At 43.8% G+C, this 24,692-nt stretch overlaps 2 protein-coding genes across 6 annotated transcripts; one reads left to right on the top strand and one right to left on the bottom strand.

Annotated features, from left to right (window-relative positions):
- TEN1 (TEN1 subunit of CST complex) lies at positions 1–5,443 on the bottom strand. Of its 3 annotated transcripts, none has more exons than XM_090122189.1 (4): positions 5,257–5,443; positions 3,510–3,616; positions 3,239–3,396; positions 1–1,895 (listed from the first exon to the last, which is right to left on the bottom strand). In XM_090122189.1, the coding sequence occupies exons 1-4, from the start codon at positions 5,308–5,310 to the stop codon at positions 1,759–1,761; spliced, it is 456 nt and encodes a 151-aa protein (XP_089978315.1). In that variant the 5' UTR covers positions 5,311–5,443; the 3' UTR covers positions 1–1,758. The 3 variants fall into 3 exon arrangements, with proteins under 3 accessions (XP_089978315.1, XP_031454943.1, XP_089978316.1); XM_031599083.2 differs by lacking the exon at positions 5,257–5,443 and adding an exon at positions 4,822–4,935; XM_090122190.1 differs by lacking the exon at positions 5,257–5,443 and adding an exon at positions 4,822–4,864 and having other exon boundaries at positions 3,510–3,630.
- Positions 4,877–23,627, top strand: ACOX1 (acyl-CoA oxidase 1). 3 transcript variants are annotated; one of them, XM_031599080.2, is made up of 14 exons: positions 4,877–5,069; positions 6,467–6,626; positions 10,917–11,077; positions 15,842–15,949; positions 16,392–16,511; positions 17,038–17,153; positions 17,366–17,535; positions 17,840–18,002; positions 18,501–18,691; positions 18,909–19,088; positions 19,657–19,762; positions 19,859–20,002; positions 20,410–20,616; positions 21,597–23,619. In XM_031599080.2, exons 1-14 carry the CDS (start codon positions 4,958–4,960, stop codon positions 21,645–21,647), a joined length of 1,989 nt encoding a protein of 662 aa, XP_031454940.1. In that variant the 5' UTR covers positions 4,877–4,957; the 3' UTR covers positions 21,648–23,619. The 3 variants fall into 3 exon arrangements, with proteins under 3 accessions (XP_031454940.1, XP_031454939.1, XP_089978313.1); XM_031599079.2 differs by lacking the exon at positions 10,917–11,077 and adding an exon at positions 14,005–14,165 and having other exon boundaries at positions 4,878–5,069; positions 21,597–23,614; XM_090122187.1 differs by lacking the exon at positions 4,877–5,069 and adding an exon at positions 14,005–14,165 and having other exon boundaries at positions 6,487–6,626; positions 21,597–23,627.
- The last annotated feature ends 1,065 nt before the right edge of the window (positions 23,628–24,692 follow it).

The raw sequence follows: 24,692 nt of genomic DNA on the forward strand, positions 1-24,692 counted from the left end.
ATGTTGGTAGTACAGAAGAATCGAAGTAGGTGGCAGAGCTCAGATAACTATGGATCTGTGTCCAAGGCAAACTCCTGTGTGAGCTCTCCACTGGGTTGGAAAGGTTGAGTTTGTGTTTGGATCTCCATCTGAAAGCATTGCCAAATTTGCTCTACCTTTTTTTTTCCCTCTTTTTTCCCCTTCCTGTAGAACTTACAGGAACGTGGTAGCTTGGATACTTGCAATTATCTGGTAAACATGGCTATTTGGATAAAATTTAAGCCCAGGGGGAAAGGTAGGAGAATAAACAGATGAGATATAAATATAAACACGTCATGACGTGCTAACTGTTGACTTTTATAAAAGCAGGACAAAATCTTGCCTCTTGAGATAATGGTTTTGGACTTGGGCTGAACAGCTAGTGTGTGCAGAGATAGGGCTTTCAGAGCTTGGTAACTGTGTGAACAAAACACAAGTCTCAACTATGATCAAAGATTATCACAAATACTGTAATTACCGAGCAACCTCAGGATTGTGAATCAAGCCTTTGGCAATATCTGTTGCCATTTTGCTCTGTTTCTGTTCACTCTATGGCTTCGGTCCATGTTTTCCAAACATTTCAGCAGAGAATCTGAGCAAAAAACCAGAAAAGGCTGCAGGTGGCTGAGTTACAGAGAACCACAGACAAATCTCACCCCAGATCCCTCAATTTCTGTTGCACAAAAAAGTCTCTCACACTAAAATTTTACTCTCATCTCACATTAGCCATTTTGTCATTTTATTGACAGTTTAATCCTGTTGGGCCTGGCACCATGTTCTTAAGCCAGGATGGCTCTGATGTAATTTCATCTCCTCTTCCTGTAACTTTATCAAAGCCAAGCACTTTCTCGCACACCCAGACCTTAGGAGGAGAAGGAAAACTGCAGTTTGCTGTGTCTTCTTACATCATCCACAGTATTTCTGCAGGGCCTAATGCCTTAACAAGAAAGGTTTTTAATCAATAAAAGACAAACCACGTTCTCTTTCTGTCTTTATTTAGGAAAATATCAATCACAACCTTTAGATGCTTCCAAAAATAATGATTTAAGGTCTCCTAAACTTAGATGTGTCAAGGAAGAAAGTCAAGTGACGGTTGCCAGGGCAGTGCAAATATTTAATTTAGAGCTAAAGTCAACCGTGCACCTTGGATACAGGCTCCTGAACCCTCTAGTTCTAGTGAAGTAGAGGCTCCTTGCTCTTCTTGTTCCTTTGTTGTTCAGTCCAGACCTGAGTGTTTTTCCATGAATGCTTCTGTGTGGCAGCTGAGTCACCACAACCCAACACGTGCACTCCGTGGACCCGCAGCCACCAGGGCTAACAAACTTTGCACTACTGCCCTTTACCTCTCATTTGCAGCTCGTTGGCAGCATATGCGGATGTGTGCAGATGTTTAACTACAGATTCGGAGACTTTGCCTTTTACTGACCTCTGCAAACCCTGCAGTACAAAAGAACTGCTGTAACTCATGCACTCTCTTTCCTTAACCACTCTCTTAAACAACAAATTTGCTTCCCAGAGTCATTTTCCATGGTGACAACTGGCACAAACTGGCAGCTCCACGTTTACGTACTGGTTCAATCTTCATGTACTTCCCTATTAGTGACTTCTCTCTTTGCTATGGCAAAAAGCAGCAATGTTTCAAACCCACCTTCTAAATACACTTTCCAAATGTTTGCTACAGATGGCAGCTGCCAGACAGCCGTGGTGGGGACCAGCACAGGGCTGGGGGCAGAGCTGCTGTCAGGATGTGCCAGATTCCATCTGCTGCTGCCTCTCCTGGAAGTACTTCCTCTGCTCCTGGATGGCTTGCTCCAGCAGAGGCATGTTCATCCCTTCCACGCAGGTCAATATTCGGGCTTTTATCACAAGACTCTCACCTGGAAATATAGAAGAAGCTTCTGTAGGAAGAGAAAGAGAAGTAGAAGCTCTGCAGCACACCGAAAGCTCCCTTCTGGTAATGTACACATCCAGGTGGCCAAATAACCATAGCCTGAGACCTTGCAGGAGGCTGCTCTGGCTGCATGCCTCCACAAGCAGCAGGTTAATTCATGACGTGCTTCCTTCCCTCTGCCTTGTCAGCTGCCAAATGCCAACTGAGCTCCCTTTGCCAGGTGAAAGCAGAGCCCAGGATACCACACAGCATCCATCCACCCCATGGCTACACTGAGCAGCTTTGGCTTTTCCTATCTGAAAAGCATCAAGGTTGGGTTTAAGCCAACCTCTGCAGGCAAGAAGAGGGGACAAGAAAGCTGGGCATAGAAGAGGCTGAATGCTGCCTGTAACCAGCAGTTCATTGGTGGACTCAGGTGCTGCACAAGGGGCCAAGCCTTGTGAACACAACCAGCCTTGTGCACACAGCCTCTCAGCCTCCTGCCCTTCCATGCCTACAAAACAGGGTCAACTTGCTCCTAGGCAGTGACAAGCAAAATAACATGCCTTCCTAAAGGAGCTTTGCAGCAGAGGCTTAGCAGGTGACTCACCAGATGCCACATGCATTGTGGCTTTCCACCTGTCACTGAAGGTTTAAAGGGCACAAATGTGAGTGTTTGTTATTAGGTACAGCCAGGACAACATTTGGGATTTGCTTCACAGCCCCACAGCCCAACTGAAATGCCATGCAAAGCTGCACTGAGCAGCTGGAATAACGCTCAGGGCACCCCAGGGAAGGCCAGCAGGATGACAAAAGAGTGACAGCAGGGTGCCCTGCGTGACAAAGCCTGTCCATTTTCCTCACACCCCATCTCTGAGGGCAGGGTGTAATTAAAGCCTTTCAAGGATGGCAAAGACCTACCCAGCCAACTCCCAACGAGGTATTGCTGCAGTCAGTCACATCCGGAGCAAAGGCAATTGACCACTGTTTTCATAAGCTGTGCTGCTCAGGCATTTCTGGCTTCTGAAGAAATCTGTGCCAGAGCACCGGGTTGTCATCAAGATAAGGGCACTGGTTCCTCAAGCAGAGGGCACTCAAGCAGTGTTGTGCATTTTCCAGCACTTTGCAGGGGGGGCTCATTTGATAAGAGCTGTAGCCATGGTATGGAGATGGATGCTGGAGCAGGGGTAGCAAAATAGCTTCCAGGCTCCAAAGGTTCATTTGACTCTCAGCATCAAGTGCCTGAACCCACTGGACAGGAATGGAGACTGTGCAGCAGCATTTCTGGTTAAAGCCAATCTTCTTTTACTCAGTATCTAGTGTATCCAGCCAAACAGAGACAGCATTTACCTTCCCTGTGTTCAGCCTCTCCCAGGACCATGTAGAGAGATCCCAGCTGGGCTTCAAATGGTTCCACCAGCGTGGTGTCGATGTGGACGTGGTGCTGGGCTGAGCCATGCTGAGTGCTGAGAATGGCTTCGGATCGGGCCAGGTCATAGCAGCTTAGCCTGGGAGCGATGGATTTGGGAGGTGCAAAACTGAGATTGCAAACAAAGCCAGGGCACAGGGGACCAGCGGGGGAGCAACCCAGCCTTTAAGGAGCCCACGATACCCTCCTCACCTGCCAAATGTCCTCAGTGCTTCCCCTTCTGGGATGGAGCTGTTGATTTCCCATGGGAAGTAGTACACCCCAGCGCTTGGCAGCATCTCACTCAACCACCGCTGGCTCTGCAAAAGCAGATCTGAGCTCCTGTTACCCAGTTCTTGAACCAGAACCAGGTAACAGCATCGCAAAACTCCTCCTGTGCCCAGGTCCCCCAAGCAGAGGGCTGCAGGAGCTCGCACTGAGCCCTGAGCATCTTCCACAGCACGCAGAGTGGGCTGGCACAGGGATGCAAAGCAACTTCAGCACGGCTTTAGTTTTGCCCAGCCAAAGCTGCAGCCAGGTAGGTGGCTGCGTCCTGCAGTGGTTCCTTTTGGCATTGTGTTCTCTCCTATTTTCTTTCTAGGATCCTTCAGCATGCCATGCATTTATTTAATGCACTGCTTAATGCATGCACAACATCAAGTGCAACGTACTGCATGCACACTTAGTGCACTATCTCATGCACTATTTAATGCCTGCCCAGTCCCAAATACAATATGCTACATGGAGATTTAACCAATTATTCAACAAAGTAATTATGAACGTGTTATGTGCACACTCAGTGTTGCTATTTAATGCACTACTGAATGCATCAGGTGCAGCAGTTATGTGCACATCCAGTGTGCTATTTAATGCACAGCCAGCCTGTTATATACAGATTTAGTGCACCATTTAATGCAAGCTTAGCTTCAAACACCAAGGGCTCAATGCTTAATTCACAAGGATGCCAAATCCCAGATGCAGCACAGTGTGTGCATTTAGTGCAATTTGGGGCGGAATCAGCCATGACTGCAGCATGTTGTGTGTGTGATTTCATGCAAGCCCAGCCGAGATGCACCATGCTGTATGCACATTGACAGATCGACTTAATGCACAGCCACGTTGCGTGCACACTGAATGCACGCGCATTGCACACGCAGCTGCAAAACGGCACGCATGCTGCATGCACATGAAGAGCACGATGCAACGCACGCCCGGCTCCTTAGAGCACGCAGCACACCTATTCAAAGCACGATTTAATGCATGCCCAGCCCCAGATGCAACACGCTGTTTGCACACAACACACACGCACTGCACACCCAGCTGCAGCCGCACGCGTTTTATGCAACCGAACGCGCTCCCAGCTGCAGCACGCTGCGCGCACGACTGAAAGCGGCGTGCAACGCGCTCCTAGCTGCACGCGCGCTTAGAGCGCGACCGAACGCGCTCCCGGCCGCGCGCACGACTCGAAGCGCGGAGCAGCGCACGCAGCGCAGCACGCGATGCAGCCCCACGCAGCCACACTTACCGCGCGGCCGCTCCCGCCCCGCCCCGCCCGGGGAAAGGGGGCGTGGCCACGTCGCCGGCGGTGACGTCAGGGGGCGGGGCTTCGCGCGGAGCCGGGTGGAGGTCGGGGACGGACGGGGCCGAACGGTGCCGCCGCGATGATGAACGCGGATCTGCGCAGGGAGCGCGCCGCAGCCAGCTTCCAGCCCGAGCTGCTCACGCACATCTTGGATGGAGGCGCCGAGCGAACCCGGCGCCGAAAGGAGATCGGTGAGGGCGGCCTGGCTGCGGGGAAAGGGGTCCGGGCCGGCTGTGTGAGGAGGGGGAGGGGAGAGAGGGGCTCCCGGGAACGGCTCGGGCTGCCCGGAGGGGTTCGCAGGGCCGGCGAGGGGAGCCCTGCACGGGACTGGGGTGAGCCTGGAACGGGGCCTGGTTCGCGTTGAATTCCCCTTCTCACCGGGTGGGAGGTGGCTTCCCACGGCTGTGTTGGCTCTCGTCCTGCGCTGTTCATAGAATCGCTGAATGGCCCGGGTTGAAAAGGACCGCAATGATCATCTGGTTCCAACCCCCTGCTATGTGCAGGGTCGCCAACCAGCAGACCAGGCTGCCCAGAGCCACATCCAGCCTGGCCTTGGATGCCTCCAGGGATTCAACCTCCTTGGGCAACCTTTCACCGCCCTCTGTGTGAAAAACTTCCTCCTAATATCTGACCTCAACCTCCCCTGTCTCAACTTAAAACCATTCCCCTTTGTCCCGTCACTATCAGTCCATGTAAACAGCCATTCCCCTCCTGTTTATGTGCTCCCTTCAAGTACTGGAAGGCCACAATGAGGTCGCCCTAGAGCTGTTACCCAACAGCGTGCTGTAACCTGCTCCTCTCCCCTCATAGTCATGGTATATGGCACCTCTGAAATGCTCCCATTTCCTTCTCTGCCCCTGCCAGGGTGGGACTAAACTAGAGGGAATGGCTTCAAGCTGCACCAGGGGAGATTTAGGCTGGATGTTAGGAAATACTGCTTCTGTGAAAGGGTGGTCAGGCACTGAATGGGCTGCACAGGGAGGTGGTGGAGTCACCGACCCTGGAGGTGCTCAAGGAACGTTTGGATGTTGTGTTGAGGGACAGGGTTTGGTGAGAGCTATTGGTGACAGGTGGGTGGTTGGACTGGGTGATCCTGGAGGTCTTCTCCAACCTTGGTGTTTCTGTGATTCTGTGACTGTTACAGGCTGCCGTTGCACAACTTCTGTGCCAAAGGGGATGGCAAAAATCTATAGCCTCAGGATACCTCCGTTCTCAGTCAGCACAGGGGGAACAAGAGCAGTGCCTTCCTTCAAAGAGCGATCAGATGTGCATGAGGCAATCTGATCCTGCAGTGACTGGGCCATGGGAGGGTGGCCTGCTGGTCTTACATCACGGAATGAATCTCCTGTCATGTCCAGAATGTGCCCAGTTTAAAATTCAGCTGATGGGGAGCACCATACTCTGCATCCTGCTGCCCAAAATGCTCTGAGAGCTTTGTGACTTCTTTCCAATTTCATTACCTTTTAATTCAGGGTTTTAAGTGCTTTGGTATCTGCAGCCTGAGGCACGACAAGTGAAAAGCTGAACCATTTCATGTGCAGTTTATCGAGGACTGCAATGAGTTTTGTTTTCCTCTGTCTGTCCCCAGAGGCCTTAGTGATTAATGACCCTGACTTCCAGCACGAGGATTTGAACTTCCTCTCCCGTAGCCAACGCTATGAGCAAGCCATCAGGAAGAGCTCTCTGATGGTGATGAAGTTAAGAGAATATGGAATTGCAGACCCGGAAGAAATCTACTGGTTTAAGAGGTACTTAGCTGTAGAATGTGCTTTGTGTCCTTGATGATGGTAAACGTGATGATGACATTAGGGCTGCACTTTAGTTTTCTATCTAGAAAAAAAGACCTGCACTAAAGCCTGTTGAATTCTAACCTATTGATTTCAGATGAATACCTGTTGATCAGAATATTGTCTTTTCCTAGATTTTTGGCTAGAGATACCTTACTAAAAATTACTCATTTTATTACAGAAGATCCAAAATGGGGCTTGCAGGCTGAATTGCCCAAAGGCGTAAAGAATACACTGAAATATTTCAACTTTGAATGGATCTGCTGGGGCTGGAGCTTCTGAGGAAATCTGTTAAAGCTGTTTATTCACTTTGCACTTAGACCTAATAATGTTGCATTACAGACATACTTGAAAGTATTCCAAGACAGCTTGTAAGGTCTTGTTGATTGTGCCTTTTCTGTCCTGTCTCTCTTCAAGCTCCTGGTGCTGTAGTGGTTCCCTTTGACCTAGAGGCTATTTATTGTATCTGACTTTTGTTTGTTTGATGATATTAGCCTTGGGTAAAGTTGATAAAAAGAAAACTGTCTTTACGTCTGAGTTTCATTGCTTCCAGCTTGCAGGGAACTTGGTTGCTGACTTTGACATGGTTTTGCCCTTAACTCTATTAAGCTTTTTCTGTTATAATCAAATGAACTGCTTAACAGAGAGATTGCACAGCTCTAGAACTCTGCACATAAGACAGAGGATGTATCCCCTGGCAGATTTCATAGCCAGTGTACATTAAGTAACACACCAGTAGGATCACAAGCCCTGTTGAGTGCATTTGTAGAAAAGCTGTCATTGGCCTCAGGATGTGAATATTGGGACTGGTTAATTGAGAACACCTCGTCTGCTGTGGTTTTAGTTTCAAAACATTTAATCTACTCTGACCTCAGTCGTGAAAGGTTTTGTGGAGAACCTTGTAAGCACTTTTTTGAAAACTGGTATCAGTTGAAATGATAGCAAGGAACTTCGGTGATTGTATTAAATTACAGATGGTGAAAGTTAATGATTTATTTTCTAATAGACAGGAGTTTTCCTATGGGAGGCAATAGGGAAGTTATTGGATTATTTTTCTGGAGAAATTTTAGGTTATTATATGCTGATTATACCAGCTGATTATTTCTATGAAGCTCACAGAATAAATACTGTCTTTTCTAAAAGATGTGTAGCATTAGCACATAGCTGACAGCAAACAGGGTGCCTCTGAAGCAGGCAAATAATAGATTTCAGTGACTTTCTTAAAAGCTGATGTGGAGAAATGGTTTGGATTTATTTAAACAGGAAAACAGAATGGTTGTGGTGCTGCAACGTGCCTTTAATGAAGTTTATGAAACAGATTGAAGCCCTTGATTCAGTTATCAAGTTGAATTTATTGTGATTGGCAATCAGATTCCTACATATGGAAGTTCAGGATGTTTTACAGTAATCTCTCTCACCTTGTGATCATCCCCAAAGATGGTAGGCACAGATTTACTTGTACAGGCAGTGATTGTTAGTGAGCATTTTGGGGAATTTTGGATTAACTGAGGTTTCTTTTATGGTCTAACAGCAGCAAAGTGTAAGTAACTTTAGTGGTTAACTCTGAAGCCCAGTCAGTGTGGGTCAGACAGGCCTGCCCCTGCTCCTTGCCCACTGAGGAGGTCCTTCCAAACTCTTCCTCAAGAGTTACCTGAAGAAATACAAAAGCTTTGTATATAGAAAACTTTGCTTGCAGGCATTGCTCTCAAGTAAACGATCCTATTCTGTACCACAATGCCTGGAATTGTTAATTTAGCTTTGGAGTCATAGGAAAACAGCCTTGGCTTATATTGTACTCTGTAGGTAGATACTCCATCAGAATAACCTGTCAAATCTGAGTGCCTCTTACTGTGTGGGTGGCATTTGTTGCTGTGAAATTTGGAAAGACCTGCATTGCCAAAGCAGAGTGTTACTACACATCCTCTTGTAAGTGGGTTTGGAACTGCAGTCGGCTTATTGACTCACTGATGTAGCAAATCTGACTTCAGATCAACAAGGAGACCTTTGCTCACTGATCAAATTGCTTGTGCTAGATGTAGCTATTCACGTTCAGTACTGATGTAGCAAAGTGACTGAGTAGTTGCACAATTCAGTCTCTAGAGAACAAGCTGCATAGACAGTGGTGAGTGCTAAATGGGAATGTAGAAACTGAGAGGAAGCAGTAAAAAAAATTCAAGCGAAAGGGAATCTGTTTGTCCTCCTTTTGCAGCCAGTACCTCTTCAGTTTGTCCTGTGCCTCACAGAAAACAGGATTCTCTCTTGTCATTTTGACCATTAAAAGGCACGTTAAGCAAATCCTAGCTGATCAGTCTGGATTAACGAAGTGAAAAGTTTCAGCTGTCAATGAGTTAGCTTTGAGTTCTGCTTTCAGCTTTGTTAATGTATGAAACTGTTAAAGTTCCACGGGTTTGATCAAAGAAATGGCATGACTTCCCAACACCAGGGTGTTATTAGGTATCAGCTTGCAAAACACCATTCTTTTTCTTCAGTCTGAGAAGGTGTTAGATAAACACGAGGCATCTGGAAATTGTGATTAAGTGTACTGATAAGCAATGGAAAGGTGCTGCTGTCAATTCTAAGAAGATTTTTCTGGAGCATTGCCTTCAAAGAAGTTGTGTCTGACCTGATTTTTGTGACCACAAAGCACGTGCTGCACCTTTGCACAAGTTCTGTCAATGGCTTCTGAAAACATGCAAAGAACTCCTTTCCAGGCTGATCTAAGACATTGTCTTTCAAAGTCAGCATGTTTTCTCCCTCTTGTCTTGTCCTTTGGGGCCTGAAGAATGGACAATTGGTAAGTGCACTGTAGGCAGTGAGGAACAGTGCTGCTATTGCTATACAGATCCTGCACTGAGGAAACTACAACAGTGCTGAGAATTATTCTTTCTTCTTGTTCTTGTAGCATATGTAAGCCCTTGATCAACATGGTAACTTCTGCTTTGTAAATAGGTGCTCCTGCTGTAGGCAGCAGAATATTTTCTGGTAGGACAAGCACCTGCAATGATCCCAAGAACTCTGGATGCTGTACTTGCATTCACACCATCTGAGAGCACAGTCAGTACATTAATAGCAGTGATAGATTACTTGATGTTGGTCTTCCTCCTGGCTCATTTGATATCATCCCTTTAAAATTGTGCACATTGAACATGCAGCTCAGTGGTGCTGGTAAAGCTTTGTCCTCCTTTCTCACCTTACTGCTAATTATACAGTTTTCATAAGGATTCTTGAATTGTCAAGAATTTATTCTCTACTCCCAGGCAGTCATTCCAGACACGTTGTAAAATACCAGCCACAAACGTTGCTGTAATTTGAAAAACTAAATAGGTGGTATCTGCTGCTCAGTGCAGATCTGGTGGCAGCAAACTCTTACACTGCAGGTGTTGATACCCAGCAATGGAAGGATGCATTTCCCTCACAGGTATCTTAAACAGGTTGAAGAGATCTTATGTATATGTATAGGTATCAATGGAGAGCACACACTTGTTTTCTGCCATCTTTGAGTCTGGATGGAGTAAGCATTCATTTACAGTTGATGGAAGAAACTACTCAGGCTCTGCAGAATGCTGAAGGGAAGGTTCTGTCATACCTAGCTTTTACACAAAGAAAATTTATAGTTTTGTCGTGGAGTTTGTTTTATTTGGAAATGCAACTTGCCTGCCATCATGGCTACAAATCATAACATAATTTGTTTTGATGAAGTATATCTAAAGTGTCTGATTTCCCTTGCATTCTTTCCAGCATTAGCTTGTAGCAGTAATTTTAATTGAAGGTGAGGTCGTGATCTCACAGCTGATAGAGGCAGACAGAGAAAACACAGAGCTCTTCAGAAAAGCACTTGGTAACCTAAGAAGCCTTTTTCAGTACGTAGTGCTTCTATGTGTTGAAATACAAGTAATGATCTAATTCTAGACCACTGGCAGTTGTGGGGTTGATTACCACCAAATCTGAGGGATGGGGGAGGAAAATTTGGTTTTCCTGTCTGAATTTTAAGCTCCCAATGCATCTTTGTAGAGTAATACCATTTAATTCACAACAACAGCAGGAATCACGGGGTGAATAAAATGCCTGAAATAAACATTTGTTTCCCATTAGCATTGCTTCCAATGCCTCCATATTTGGAGGCTGGTTGTAGAATAAGGAAAAGTGGAAATAGCAAACATAACCTGTCTGATGCTGCAGCTGGAGAAAAACCGTTCAGGATGGCTTTCTTGGTGAGACTGAGATCCAGATCCCTCTATTTCTCTCCTGTAGAACATGCTTGGGCAATTTCATTGAACCTTTCGGTCTGCACTTCAGCATGTTTCATAAAACCATAGAGACCCAAACGACTGATGCTCAGAAGAAGAAATGGCTGCCTCTGGTCCGTGGAGTCAAGATAATTGGCACCTACGCCCAAACCGAAATGGGACATGGTTAGTTCCTTCAGGGATCAGTGGGTAACCTCTTCTTGGTAACTCCAGTTTGTAAATTTATGATGCTCCCCAGGTAAATCTAAAAGGGGGAAAGTGAAATAGTTTGGTTAACCGTTGTTTTCTGCCTGACAGCAGGACAGCTGTTTCATTTCTCATCATAACAATCACAGGATTCGTTTTGGTCTTTTCCAGAAAGCACCTCTTAGCTGATCACTTACTTCATAGCAGTTTGCCTTTGTTTTAATGTGAGGAGGTTGTGCAAAGTCCTGGGAGACTGCATTTCAGTTGAACTAGTTGGAACATATCAGTCAACAGAACTGTGCTGTTGTTTTTTGTTTTTTTTGCTCAAGTTCAAGGCATGTACATTGCAGAGTTCTGTGTGTGTGCTCAGCCTGCATCAACAAGTCAGACACAGACCTGCAGGTGCAGTGTAACGTGATGAGGATTGCATTTTGTTGTCTTTAAAAGTAAGGTATGCTTTGTCCCAAGCATTCTTCTCCCAGATGCTGCTCTATTGCAGCTGTGTAGCTTCATGGAAAGATTTTGGTTCTGAAGAATAACAACATCTTATTCCTACCATTGAGCAAAACTGCCTTCGCTTCTTCAAATTGAAGAGTGCTCAATGGATAAGAACATGTTTCGGGCCAGAATGTGGAACTATGGACATGAAATGCCAACAAGAATAGTTTGACAAACCAGTATTGGTTCTTATGCTGGCATCTGGACCTGGAAAGCACGATACATACAAGTCTGGACAGCTGCTGGAGCTGGATGATGTTTGTTGGGTTACAGCCACTCATGTTAGTGGAAATCTTCATAGAAGATGCAATGGAGAAAATCCTTTCCACCCTTCTGCTCCAGAGAGAAGTATGAAGCCTAGCTCAGCATTGGAAACTGAGTCAAAAGGATGACCAAAAAAAAAAAAAGAAAAGCTCCCTAACTTGATTTGCTTTTTCACACAAACTGCTTTAATTCAGACACACACCTATGCTGAAGTGATTGGATTTACTTGCTGTTTCACATTAGATCATTGCACTCTCTTGCCTGGTGATGGTTTGATTTGCTTGCAGTTCTCATGTTTGGTGGTAAAATTTCTGTTTTGACACTTAATTGAACTAACCTGGTGATAGTTTGGTGAACACTTTCATACTGAATAATGAAAATACAGCTGTTTGGCATTCCTGATGTGAATGTTGAAGATCTATTTTCATCAGCAAAGCTTCTGCAATAATTGCCACTCAGCTCTACTTAAATTAAACCTGATGTTTAGGAACTGGTGGTGGGGAGACAAGCCTCTGGGTTACTGAATCAAACCCCAGCCTGGATGGGTAGTTTGAAACTGGTGTGTACTTCTTGGTAGCCTGTGTTGGTTTTAACTTATTTCAGAGTGAGTAATTATTTGCAACAAAGTAAAGCAGAAACACAAAGCACAGGGCTGAAAGGGAAACAAAAAGGAGTAATTGAAGTACTGTATTGTTTTTACCTGGCTTATATCTATTGTTAGTAAGTAAGGGTGGTTTTTTTTTTTCAGTCTTTGACTGTCAGCTGCTCTCGCCAGCACTGCACTCACTTAAAATCTGGGATTCCAGATTAAAATAACCATTAGTCCTCAGTTGAGCTTGGTCACTGTTCAGTCAAAAAGGGTATAAAACATTGCTGCTGAGCTTATGGTGTTTGATATTTTCAGATACCTGCAGATAAACTCAACTACAGTTGTTAGAAAGCTCTAAGGACATAACGACTTCGTGTTCGTGTGTGTTTAGAGATGGCACAAGTACAGAAGTACTGATCCTGAATCTACAGCCCAACTGGTTTAATGGTTTGCATTCTCTAGCATGCAGTACTGTAAGCACGATAGGGACTAATGCTATTTAGTTTATTTCCTTTATATTTGCAAGTTAGGAAATAATTTTGAAAACAGTTGAATTTTGAGAGGCTTTTCATGTAAATGAAATAATCTTCAGACAAATGGTTTGTTGTGGATTGAAGGAGACAAAAAGGAAGAGTGCTCCAAGTACTCAAAGCAAATAATACTTAAAAGATTCTATGAAGCTCTTACTTTTTTTTTTTAATATCCAGAGACTTAATGGACCATGTAACCACCTAACAGTGATGTCTGATGGAACTTTGAGGAAGAGTAATTCTAGTAACCCGTGTTTACATGGAGAGATGTTGAACTTTTGATTTCCAAGTCAAAAAAATGTTGGCTTTCTTGCCAAATTATGTTCACAACTTTGACTTGCACACGCAGAGCACTGTCTTTTTTAAGAAAGCTGTTAAAAACAGCCAGAATTGAGGAGATGGTAGCTGGGATTTTAGGAGGTTAACACAGTATGTACTATGTGTATCTAACCTCTTACTAAAAGGAGTTAGTACAGACTCTTAAGGCCTCTTTTTTAAGGAATGTCCCAGTAAAAAGCTGGCTAATTGAACTAGATGAGCTGGGACTTTGGATGCTTTGTGCCCTCAAATAATGAAAAAAACTGGACTTTGCTCATTCAGACAGAGATTTATTGCATCCAGCCTGACTGCATCTTCAACAGACTGACGTTCTGGCTCAGCCCAGTTTTTAACTGAGTGTGCTCTGCTTTCCAAGCCGTGCTGAGGGTCTGGTCTTCCTTTTTTGGTTTGGATTAATAGTCTTCTCAGTTGTACTGAGCATGAAATTACGTGCATGCTACAGATGCGTTTGATATAAGATTAGAAAGAAATGAATTGCATCATGCTTATTTCAAAGTAAGCATGTTTTGCATTGCTCAAATCTGAGGAAAGACAGTGCTCTGGCTTCCTAAAATACACTTGCTGAATTCTGATTTACACTGTTTTTTTCTTTTTGTCTTTTCCTCAATCTCCACCATGAATCTTCTTGCTTGCTTCCCTCCCCTAACGCTGCCTTCACACTCCCATCCCATGGCACCTTTTCACAGCTTTGTTCATCGTGGACGGCCTGAGCCTCTGGATCTTCATCTGGGCATGTTCCTCCCCACCCTTCTCACCCAGGCAACCCCAGAGCAGCAGGATCGCTTCTTCATGCCTGCCTGGAACCTGGAGATCATTGGCACTTATGCCCAGACTGAGATGGGCCATGGTACAGTACATTCAATACGTGCTATTTTTAAGAATGGCTTTGTATACAAAGGATTCCCCTGCCTGGGAAGAACTGTGTGTGTTTATCCCATGGTCTGTACACGTGTGGTTGTGGCTTACACATGGGCTGCTGGTGAATTTTTTAGTAGTCCATAATACCACACTCTGCTTGACCTTTTATCCCCTGTGATGGGAGAGTTTGTAGTTGTAAGTAAAAGCATATTGAGTGCTCCTCTTGTGCCATTCAAGCCAACAGAACACCTTGTGCTATGGTGTGACTGTGGTGATGTCACTTTGATGACATCTGTGCATTTCTATGCTTACCATTCTTTCCAGTGTGATTTCTGCTTTGCCCTTATTAACAGTCAGTGTGAAGACAAAGGAACAAAGCTTTCAGACACAAGATGCCAAGAGTAAGAGCTGTTTGTCACCTTGGGACTGACCTTGGATCAGAGAACATGTGGATGACTTGGTTTCAGTGCTCATGTTTTGTGGGGTCCCCAGTTTTTTAGCTCATTCTTATGTGTTTTGTTTTTTAATTGGACCACAAAATCTATCTATATTAAGTAGGTTTTGTTCTTTATTGCTATTTGTTTGCTTTCAAGCTTTGAAATGGACTGTGACAACTCCAGCAGTATTGTGATGGCAATTGTTTTAATCCAGGTTTTATACCTTGGCAAACTAAGTTTGACACCTGAAAGTTGCAGATAAGAATTCCTCTCTAAAAATGAGCAGGGTTCACCTTTTATGCTGAGGGGCAGAGTAGAGACTGTATGAAGCATAACACAGCTGCAATCTGTGAAGAATTTCTTGCATCTAGTGAGGTTTGAAGACTCTTTACCAGCAGAGTAAGTGTTAAGCTGCCCATGGAAGTCGACCATTAAGCTCTGTGCTTTGGAAACATGCAGGTGCATCAAGGTGATGTCCTTTTTTTCTTCTTGAAACTCTGGTGTAAAGTTGCTGGCTCTGTTGTGCTTTATCAGTCCAGACTGTCGTGAGTTTTGCAGCTTGTCCAGTTTTAAATGTAGTCATGGTGATTTTTCACTGATGCATAGACTGCCATTGCTGAGGCAGGTTTGTGTGAATCGTGGAGTAAAGGGTTGAAGGCAGAAGACAATCTGTACATGGAGTTGTTGAGGTATTTTGCAGTCTGCTTATCTAGCTGCATCAGTAGCAAATGCATGCCCTTACTTGTTATCTTGGAGCTATGACTGATCTCATTTGGGACAAATTGCTCCATCAGGAGAGGAGGATGTAGGCCTGAGATGATGGGTGCAATTTATTTCATCTTGTGGCTGAAAAGTATGTTTGTTCATTTTGCACTTAATCAGCCTGCAGTTTGAGTGAAAGCCAGGTAATCGTAGTGATGTGGACCTTGTTACTGACAAAGGGCTTCTGGTGTGTAATAGGAAGAAGGTGTCAGATTGGAGGTGCTTGGAAACCAATTTTAGACCACTGAAACAATAATATGTTTTCAGAGAATTGGCTTCAGATCCCAGAATGTGATCTGAATCTCATTTATTCTTCAATTACTTAATATTTAATCCTTTAGAAAGCCTAAAAGTAAAGTTAAAACTTGTCCATTGCTACTGGAGTTCAACTTTCCATTGTTCAGTTCAAGTATTTTTTGTTTTCTGACTGACTTTCTGCCAAAATAATGTGTCTGCTTGTTTTCAGGAACTCACCTTCGGGGTTTAGAAACTACAGCTACTTATGACCCTGCTACCCAGGAATTCATCCTCAACAGCCCCACTGTGACCTCCATTAAGTGGTGGCCAGGTGGACGTAAGTGTATCTGCATGAATCTTAAGGATATGTGAAAAACTTAAGGAGGTGATGACATATGTATCATATCAACAGAATGATGGTTGAAGCTTGGTCCAAGGAGTTGCCCTTTGCACTAGTAACAGATTTACCAGGGCTTACATAAACTTCTTTGTGCTCTGGATTATTGCTCTGAATCATTCACTCTGTGTAGGTTTGGTATATTTTTCTCTGCAGTATTAAAACTTTATTGAAGCATCTGAGGCAGTCTGTAGTTAGAACCTCCCTTGGCTTTACTGCCAGGTCTTGGTGTTGTATAGCCTCAAGAATAATAATTTGCAGCTTCCATTGATATAGACAACCTTGTTTGTCTAGCTGTAGAATCTGGATGTTAATCAGTGTTATTAATCTATTCTTATAACATGAAAAATGTTAATTTTGCATCCTGCTGCTCCTTCTGTAGTTGGAAAGACCTCAAACCACGCCATTGTTCTGGCTCAGCTCTACACTCAGGGCCAATGCAAGGGCCTGCATGCCTTCATTGTTCCTATACGACAGCTGGGCACCCACGAACCTTTGCCAGGTAACAAATTACATTAAGTATTTAGTGCTCATGGGACATCTTCATTTCTGTTTCTCTTTGGCTACGTACAGCTGCATGTGTCTTGTTAAAGAACACAGCTTATTTCACTAGCTGGTTTTAATGGGTGGGAGATTGTAGACCACAGGACTTGAAACTTCAGGAGTCTTACTTGTGACTGAGCTGCTACTGACTTCCATGTCATGTTTTCAATGTGAGGGTTAGTCTGGAATTTGATTCTGTCCCCGTGTTTGCCAGGTAGGGATTCTGTGAGGCAGCACATGCTTCTACTTCCTGAAAAGGGCAAAATATTAGTTAGAATTGAGATGGATTGTTTTTAGAGGTAACTACCCCCTATATAGTAGGAATGCATAAAAATGGTGAATCCCCTTTGTTTTTTTTTTTTTTTTTTCCCATTAAGGTCCTACTCAGCTGTTAATCTTTACAGCATCAGGGCTTTCTTGAAAGTGTCTTAACCCTCCTGTGTGCTGTTCCTCTTCTGTAATGCAAATGGTTTTGTCTGTGGCAGGTATTACAGTGGGTGACATTGGGCCCAAGTTTGGTTATGATGAAATGGATAATGGCTACTTGAAAATGGACAACTTCAGGATTCCTCGGGAAAACATGCTGATGAAATATGCTCAGGTAAAGCAGTGAATTTCAGCAAATGCCACTAAGAAGTGATACTTCAAATGCTGTTGTGTAGTTGTGTAGTGCCTTAAACACTGCATGTTATCAACCCTTTCTTTAGGTGGGTTGCTTGTAAGTACTTTTTGAGCTTAGAGCTTGAGATATGAATGTGTAAAAGGGAGGAAGCTTTATAAATCAGCTGGCTGTATTTTTTTTTTTTTTTGTAGGTTGAACCAGATGGCACCTATGTGAAACCAGTCAGTGATAAGCTAACCTATGGGACCATGGTGTTCATCCGGTCTCTGATTGTAGGAGATTCAGCTCGCTCCCTGTCCCGGGCTTGTACCATTGCCATCCGCTATAGTGCAGTCAGGCACCAGTCTGAGCTAAAGCCTGGGTAAGTGCAGTGAAATAAAAGAGCAGCTTGAACGCTGACAGAAAATTCCTGAATACTGGAGGGGAGAGGGACTGTGATTGACGTTGTTTGCTTTGGCATTTGATGGTTTTCTAACAGTTTTACCTTGCAGAGTGAGTAACCTTCTGTACTTGACTGCCCTTGCCCTGCCAGAGACTTTTGTTGCACAGTCTAGGATGCTCTGATGTGAGATAGATACAGCTTCTTCTGTTGAAGTGGAGCTGAATAGGACTTACGAGCACTTTGCCAGTCACTGGCATGCTAACTCATCAATCTTTTGCTCTAGGGCACCAGAACCCCAGATTTTGGATTATCAGACCCAACAATACAAACTGTTTCCACTTCTGGCAACAGCATATGCTTTTCATTTTGTGGGAGCCTACATAAAAGACACGTATCATCGCATTAGTGGGGACATCCATGATGGAGACCTGAGTGAGCTGCCAGAGGTACTGCATGCTTTGGGAATTGGGGGGGGTCTGATTTTATCTGAGAATTGCTTACAGCACTGGGAGGAAAGGCATCAAGCCTTTTTTCTTTTCACTCTTGAGATGTCTTGTACTTTAGATCTGGTGAACACAGATCTAGTATGTGCATGTGATTTATACCATCTTGTTTGCACTACTCATTTAGCAGTGCTTAACGAAAAAAAAAAACCAGAATGATGCAAAGAAGGCAGAAGGCAAATGTGTATATATAATATATTTACATTTTTTTATATATATAAAAATTCACTTTCCAGGAGTGACAGCTTATCACTTGAAAGTGAAGTTGAGACTGGGCTTAGGTCTGTGCTGTAGCTTGATTGTTTTTTCAAATGAGCAGAGTAGAACTGACGTGTTACCAAAGGTATTGAAGGATTAGAGTTGTAAAATGTTAGTTTTCAGCATGTGCAAGCTAAGAATGGAATACTAAAATAACTAACTTGCTTTCCTTTTGTCCTCCAGCTCCACGCCCTGACAGCAGGGTTGAAGGCATTCACTTCCTGGACTGCCAATGCTGGTATTGAGGAATGTCGAATGGCATGTGGTGGGCATGGCTACTCTCGTTGCAGTGGCATTCCTGACATCTATGTCACATTCACCCCATCCTGCACCTATGAAGGAGAAAACACAGTCATGATGCTGCAGACTGCTAGGTATGGTAGCTTCCATGCAGTGACTTTCTGGCCTTGGCATTAGGATATTTGCAGCTGAAGTGGTGAGAAGAAGGAACACTCTGTATTACTGTGGAACAGGGCTCTTTTTAATAAATGCATGTACCTGCAGCTGTTCTTTGCTACATCAACCTCAGGTAAAATGGCTTCTCTCTATTCGGACAACTAAGAGTTGCTATTTGTTGTCTTTTATTTTCAGATTCCTTGTCAAAAGTTACAACCAGGTTAGTTCTGGTCAGCGTGTTACTGGCATGGTCTCCTACCTTAATGATCTCTCCAGGCAACGCATTCAGCCACAGCACGTAGCTGGTAGGACTGAAACTGTGCGCATTAATGATCCAGTCAGCTTGGTAGAGGCTTACAAAGCACGTGCAGCCCGGTGAGTTCATGCTTGTTAGACTGAGCAAGGCCCTAATAATAATAATAATTGGGTGTGTTGGCAGATGGTGGTATTGTGCTGCCTTGTTAATGTGAGATTCTCAAGGTACGGTTTGTAAAGCTTTGCTTTGTGTGTCACTGGGACAGTTAAGTGCTCAGAGGTTACAAGAGCAGCCTGGTTACTCTGAAATATCTTTCTCATTTAAATATAAAGTATATTCAAACATACAAATACCAGCATTGTTTAACTGCTCAGTGATCTGTCTGGAGAGAAACAATCCTTATACTAAAACGTGTTGTGAAGGAAGTGTGAGAGTTTACCTACATGTGAGTAGGTATTCAAGCACCAGCATTTTGTTGTTAAGTGTCTTTTTCTCCTTACGTAGCTGTGCTCTGACTGCACTGATGGTAGGTGTTTTAGAAGTACTGCTTGCTCCATGCTATGTATTCTGCTTTCAAGCATAATCTCTTGAATTCTTATATGTTAGATTAAATTCATACGAATTTGGTGTATGCAATCTTGTTAAAGTGGTGTTATTATAAAACCTGTTTTTCTTTTCCTAAAATAGGCTTGTGGAAGCTGCAGCAAAGAATTTACAAGCTGAACTGAATCATAGAAAGAGCAAAGAGGATGCCTGGAACAAAACTTCTGTTGACCTTGTGCGAGCATCTGAGGTCTGTGATGTACTTGATAAAGAGGGGTGTGATAGGATTACTCACCCCTTCATGAACCTAACTCAACCTAACTCACCTTCTTCCTGTCTCTTGTAGGCACACTGTCACTACGTAATTGTGAAGCTTTTCACAGCAAAGCTGTCTGAAATTAGTAATGCAGCTGTCTGTGCTGTCTTGACTGAGCTGTGCCTCTTGTATGCACTCTATGGGATCAGTAAGAATGCAGGGGATTTTTTGCAGGTTAGTGTCTTTCTCCAGTACTCTAAGTCTCCAGAGCCAGAGTTCTTGTTCAGAGATGCTTCAAATGCAGAGCTGCACAAATGTTTAGGCCTAACATTTTGACCGTTTGCTTCAGTGAGGTCAGTAGCAATGCAGTTCTGATGGAACGCTCTTAGTAGGTTTCCCTTGTTTTCCACCAGAAGTAGAGTTGGATGATAAATGGTAACTGTGCCAGGCATCTTCTCATGCTTGTACCCTGTGACAAATTGCCACTTGGATCACTAGGGTGAGGGGGAATCTTGCATCTGAAGAACCACTGGATTTTTGGCTGGGGGAAGGCTAACTTATGTTCTAAGGGGGGAAGGTTCTTGTGACTTGCATACTGATGTGATAATCTGGTTGACTCTTCTGTTTGTTTTTTTTCCAAGGCGGGTATTTTGACAGACACCCAAATTACTCAGGTGAACCAGCGTGTGAAGGAACTCCTGGCTGTAATTCGACCCAATGCAGTAGCATTGGTAGACTCCTTTGACTTCCATGATGTTCATCTTGGATCTGTGCTTGGCCGGTATGATGGCAATGTGTATGAGAACATGTTTGAGTGGGCAAAGAAATCCCCACTCAACAAAACAGAGGTAAGGAAACCTTATTTATTCTTAGGTTACATGCGTCCAGGAAATAACTCAACTTAGAGTTGTTAATTTTGCTCTAGTTATTCATCTCAGGGTGGGAAGGTGCTGAAATCACTAGTGTTAGTGGACCAAAAGTAGTTACCTGCTTCAGGTCCTCTGCTTTCAACATACTTTGTAGCTACACTCCCACGTGTGCCTCACATGCAGTCCTGCAGGATACTTTTGAGTTCCTCAATTACGTGTGGGAGTCATATTCTACCTAGAGATCCAATTGAATAATGTAGTTGAATTGAAAGATGGTTGTCACTTGCTCTTAATTCTGTTTAGTGACAGTTACTGTGGAGGCCTACCTCTTCTCTGGCAAATCTTCCAGTGCCTTGAGGCAGCAGCAGTGACTGTAGAAGGAAATTTGTTCCCTTGTAGTGCTTTGAAGATGTCAGGTGCAAAGGCTATAGCACGAGCTGAGCTAATAAAAGAAACTAAACTGGTTAAGAGTTTTCCATCAGCCAAAACAGAACTGTAAATCCTGTCGTAGTGGTCTTTACTGACTTTGATTTGGACAGGCTATCTTCTAACAGAAGCTGTCAGAAACTGTGCAATTATAGTTAAATCCCACCAGAGCATGCTCTATTTTCTTGTGCTTCTGAAGCCAGACAGACTTAGGATCTTCCTTATGGTCTGCTTAGGAGATATCTGCCGATTTTCTTTTGATTAGAAATGCTAAAGAGCTGTCTGTGTGGATATAAAATAGCTTAGATTTTTTCCTTTCTTTCAAACAAGGTAGTGGAGAAACATTTGTTTTGAGCTTATATTCTCATCACTTGCCATTCAGGCACCCAAGTGCTCAGTCCCAAAGGACTCAGGTGGCTGTTCTTAAGTCCTCAAAGTGCCTGTGATTCAGAATTAACTTTACACATCTAGAAAAAAGTGTTTCAAAACGTGGCCCTGATCTTGCTGTAACCTCTCTCTTGCCTTCTTTACAGGTTCACGAGTCTTTCCACAAACACCTGAAGCCAATGCAATCCAAGCTGTGAAGCCTGCTGTTTTTTAAAATGCACAATTTTCTTGCCCTGAAAACTGGATGTTTGTGTCCTCTCTTCAGGCACCTGAATCAAACCTTTCAAATCCTGGTAGCTGTAGGACAGTGAATAATTATAGCCTTTCTTTCCACTTTTATAAATGGAGGAAGTGTTTGGGGAGAGTGCCTAGGGATTGATGCCTGTTTTTAAAGTGCAATTATAATGGTAAAATTAACCTTTTAAAATCTGGAAAAGCTTTATGAAGTCATGAAGAGTTGCTTTTGTGAAGCTGATAGGTAGAGAAGTTACTGTCAACTGGAAGAGTAGCAGAATTTTACTACTGAGTAGTTAACAGCCCTCAGGCAATAGCTTGGAATGAGCAGTTGTTTTCCCCACCTCTAAAAGCATCCATGTCCTGGTGCTTTTTTTTCCCCCAAGATTAGCACCAACTCTCCTTGTTTCACAATTGTTTATGCTATCTAAAGCCTCCTACATAGTTCTGTGCACAGAAACTCTGCCTGTAGCATTACTTCCCTAATGTAGCTGGGAAGTAATGGGTATCCTTGCCAGGAGTCCTGCTTCAGTTTTCCTTCTAGAAAACATCTTCATGTTTTCCAGTACATCCTTCTTTCACTGCCCTGCAGAAGCTCCCTTTGTGCCAGCACTGTCATCTTAGGCTTTGTTAGCAGGAAGTAAAAGGAGAGTACAGTGATGCTGCTCTGAGGACAAAAACAAGCAGTAGTAATCAGCTAGGTGCTGATGATAGATTGTTCTGCCCTTTTAACTGTTAATATTTTCATAATGCTATCTCAAAGCACTTTACAAATGTTAATTATGCTGATAGATGTGAAAAAAAAAAACCACGTGTAGTAATAGAAACTGCAAATTTGATATGGAACAATGAAGCCAGTATTTGAAGGCAGAAACTGGTTAGCCAGAGTCCTTGGATCTTCAGATTGTCCTGGGATATTCTGGTTTTTAAAGGCATTCTTCAAGAAAACAACAATCCCATCTGTAGTGTCCAGATCTTTTTCCCTGCTCATGCATTTCCAAGAAGCTGTCTCTGATTTACTTTGTTTTTTAAATATTGACTTACAACTTGCACAGTGCTGTTTGAATTAACAGATCATTTAGTTTTAACAGAACCTCCTGGTGCCCGATGAAATCAGTGCAACTGAACAAAATTACTGCTTTTCAACATCAAGAACTCTGTTCAGTGACAATAAAACCTTTCTCCTCTGCAGATAAGAGAAACTCTGAGCTTAACATGGCAAAAAAAATCCACAAAAACACCCCAAACTTCGGCATAGAGCTGCAATTCAGAGGCAACGTGTGGGAAGCTGATTCTCTGAACTTTGGTATCTCTGTCACTAATCCTTCATCATTTCTCATGGAGAGGTGTTTTGTGGTACTAACAATCATTAGTCAGGATCTTTAGCACCATGCACAGCAGCTCAACAGAAAGAAACACTTAATTTTTATTTCATTTAAAGCAAACATGCCTTATGGCTGCGGAGTCTTTTGTGTTGAATGAAACTGCTGCTGTTCAGGTTACCAAATGGTTTTGCCTTCTGCTTATCCACGTGAGCAGTTTGACCTGGGGATGGATGATGGAGGAGCAGGGAAAGGTTGAAAATGTGTTAATGAGAACAGTGCTAGCTAACTATGTACAGATATAATAAATGACAAAAACAAAGTGTTTTCAGACAATAAGTCTTTTTCTTTTGACTCTCATCCATTGCCTTCGGTGGATCATCTTTAAAATAAGAGATGGATTAGAATGAGGTATTCCAAAGATGACCTTTGCAGAGGAACGTGCTGCTCTCATGCAGTTGCATGAGGAAATGTAAGGCTTCTCTTTGCCTGCTGTGGAATTCCTACAAGAACCCACCTTAAATTTGCTGGATTTTGTCTTGCCTCTCGTGCTGATCAGAAGTACAGAAAGAATAAAACTGTCAGAGAGCAAAACTGCATGTGGTGCATTACATGGTCATTATTGCTGATAGGCCAGCAAGCTGATCACTGCCAATACAGAGACTTTATATTGTTTGGCAGCAAGAACTTTGTTTTACAAATTGTTTCCTACTATTTTTTGGAGTAAACGGTGATACAGCAGCACTGTGCTGTACTTGGCTATTGGTGAGTATGTTGTATCCTTTTCAGCTTGTTGCTGCTCAGTGCCATTACTTGAATGGCACAACCTGATGTGCCTTAACTTGTCTGGTGGTCTCAGGGCATTTCAGCTCTGTCACGTGGCCCTGCATCCTGATTAGGGCACCCCATCCTTTAACAAAAAGCACTGGCATCATTTCCAAAAGTGAGCTGCTTCTGCTCATGTATAAGCGATTTCAGTGTCAAATAATGACACTTTAAGCTGTATATATATGTATATATGTGTGTATATATATATTTGAGTGGTGTACCCCTAAAAATGTGGCCTTCTGATGAAGGCTGTAAAAGGATCCCACGCTTGCAGATGGATGGACACCACAAGTACTATGTGGGTCTGTGGGATTTGAGATCTTAAACCTTGGGGAAATACCTGTCTTCCACTGGAAGCAACAAGCTAAATAAGCTGGAGCACCTCAGGAGTAGGGCTGGCTTTCTCCTGACCTCAGCTTTGGCCTTTTTTCAACCCAAATTTCTACTGTTACTCATTAGTTGCCTCTAGCAGTGCCAGCGCACCTTGCTGCAGCGACTGCTGGCATTTGATTTGCTTAACGTTGCCTCTTGATGCTCACTGTCACTCAGTTAGAAAACTGTCCCAGCTGCAAAGAGCAGCCCCAGCAGAAGGAGCACTACGAAGCGAGCTCATCCTTTGAGGTTCGTCACTCCAACCTTTATGTTCTTCGAAGCCTAAAGGCTGTGGCTGCCATGCTTGGGTGCCTCACTGCTTTGAAACAAAGCCCTTCAGCAGCACGTGTTGAGCTGGGTGCCCTGGTGCACAGCATCCTGCAAGCACCTCGGATCTGTGTGCTTCAACTGGTGTCTGGCTGCTTCAGAGTGGGCTCTGGGTGTGAGGTGGTTGCTTTTATCAGTCAGGAACCGACTGATGCTAGA

This window comes from Phasianus colchicus, chromosome 20 (genome assembly GCF_987193195.1).
Source record: "Phasianus colchicus chromosome 20, bPhaCol1.hap1.1, whole genome shotgun sequence".
NCBI classification, from domain to species: Eukaryota; Metazoa; Chordata; class Aves; order Galliformes; family Phasianidae; genus Phasianus; species Phasianus colchicus.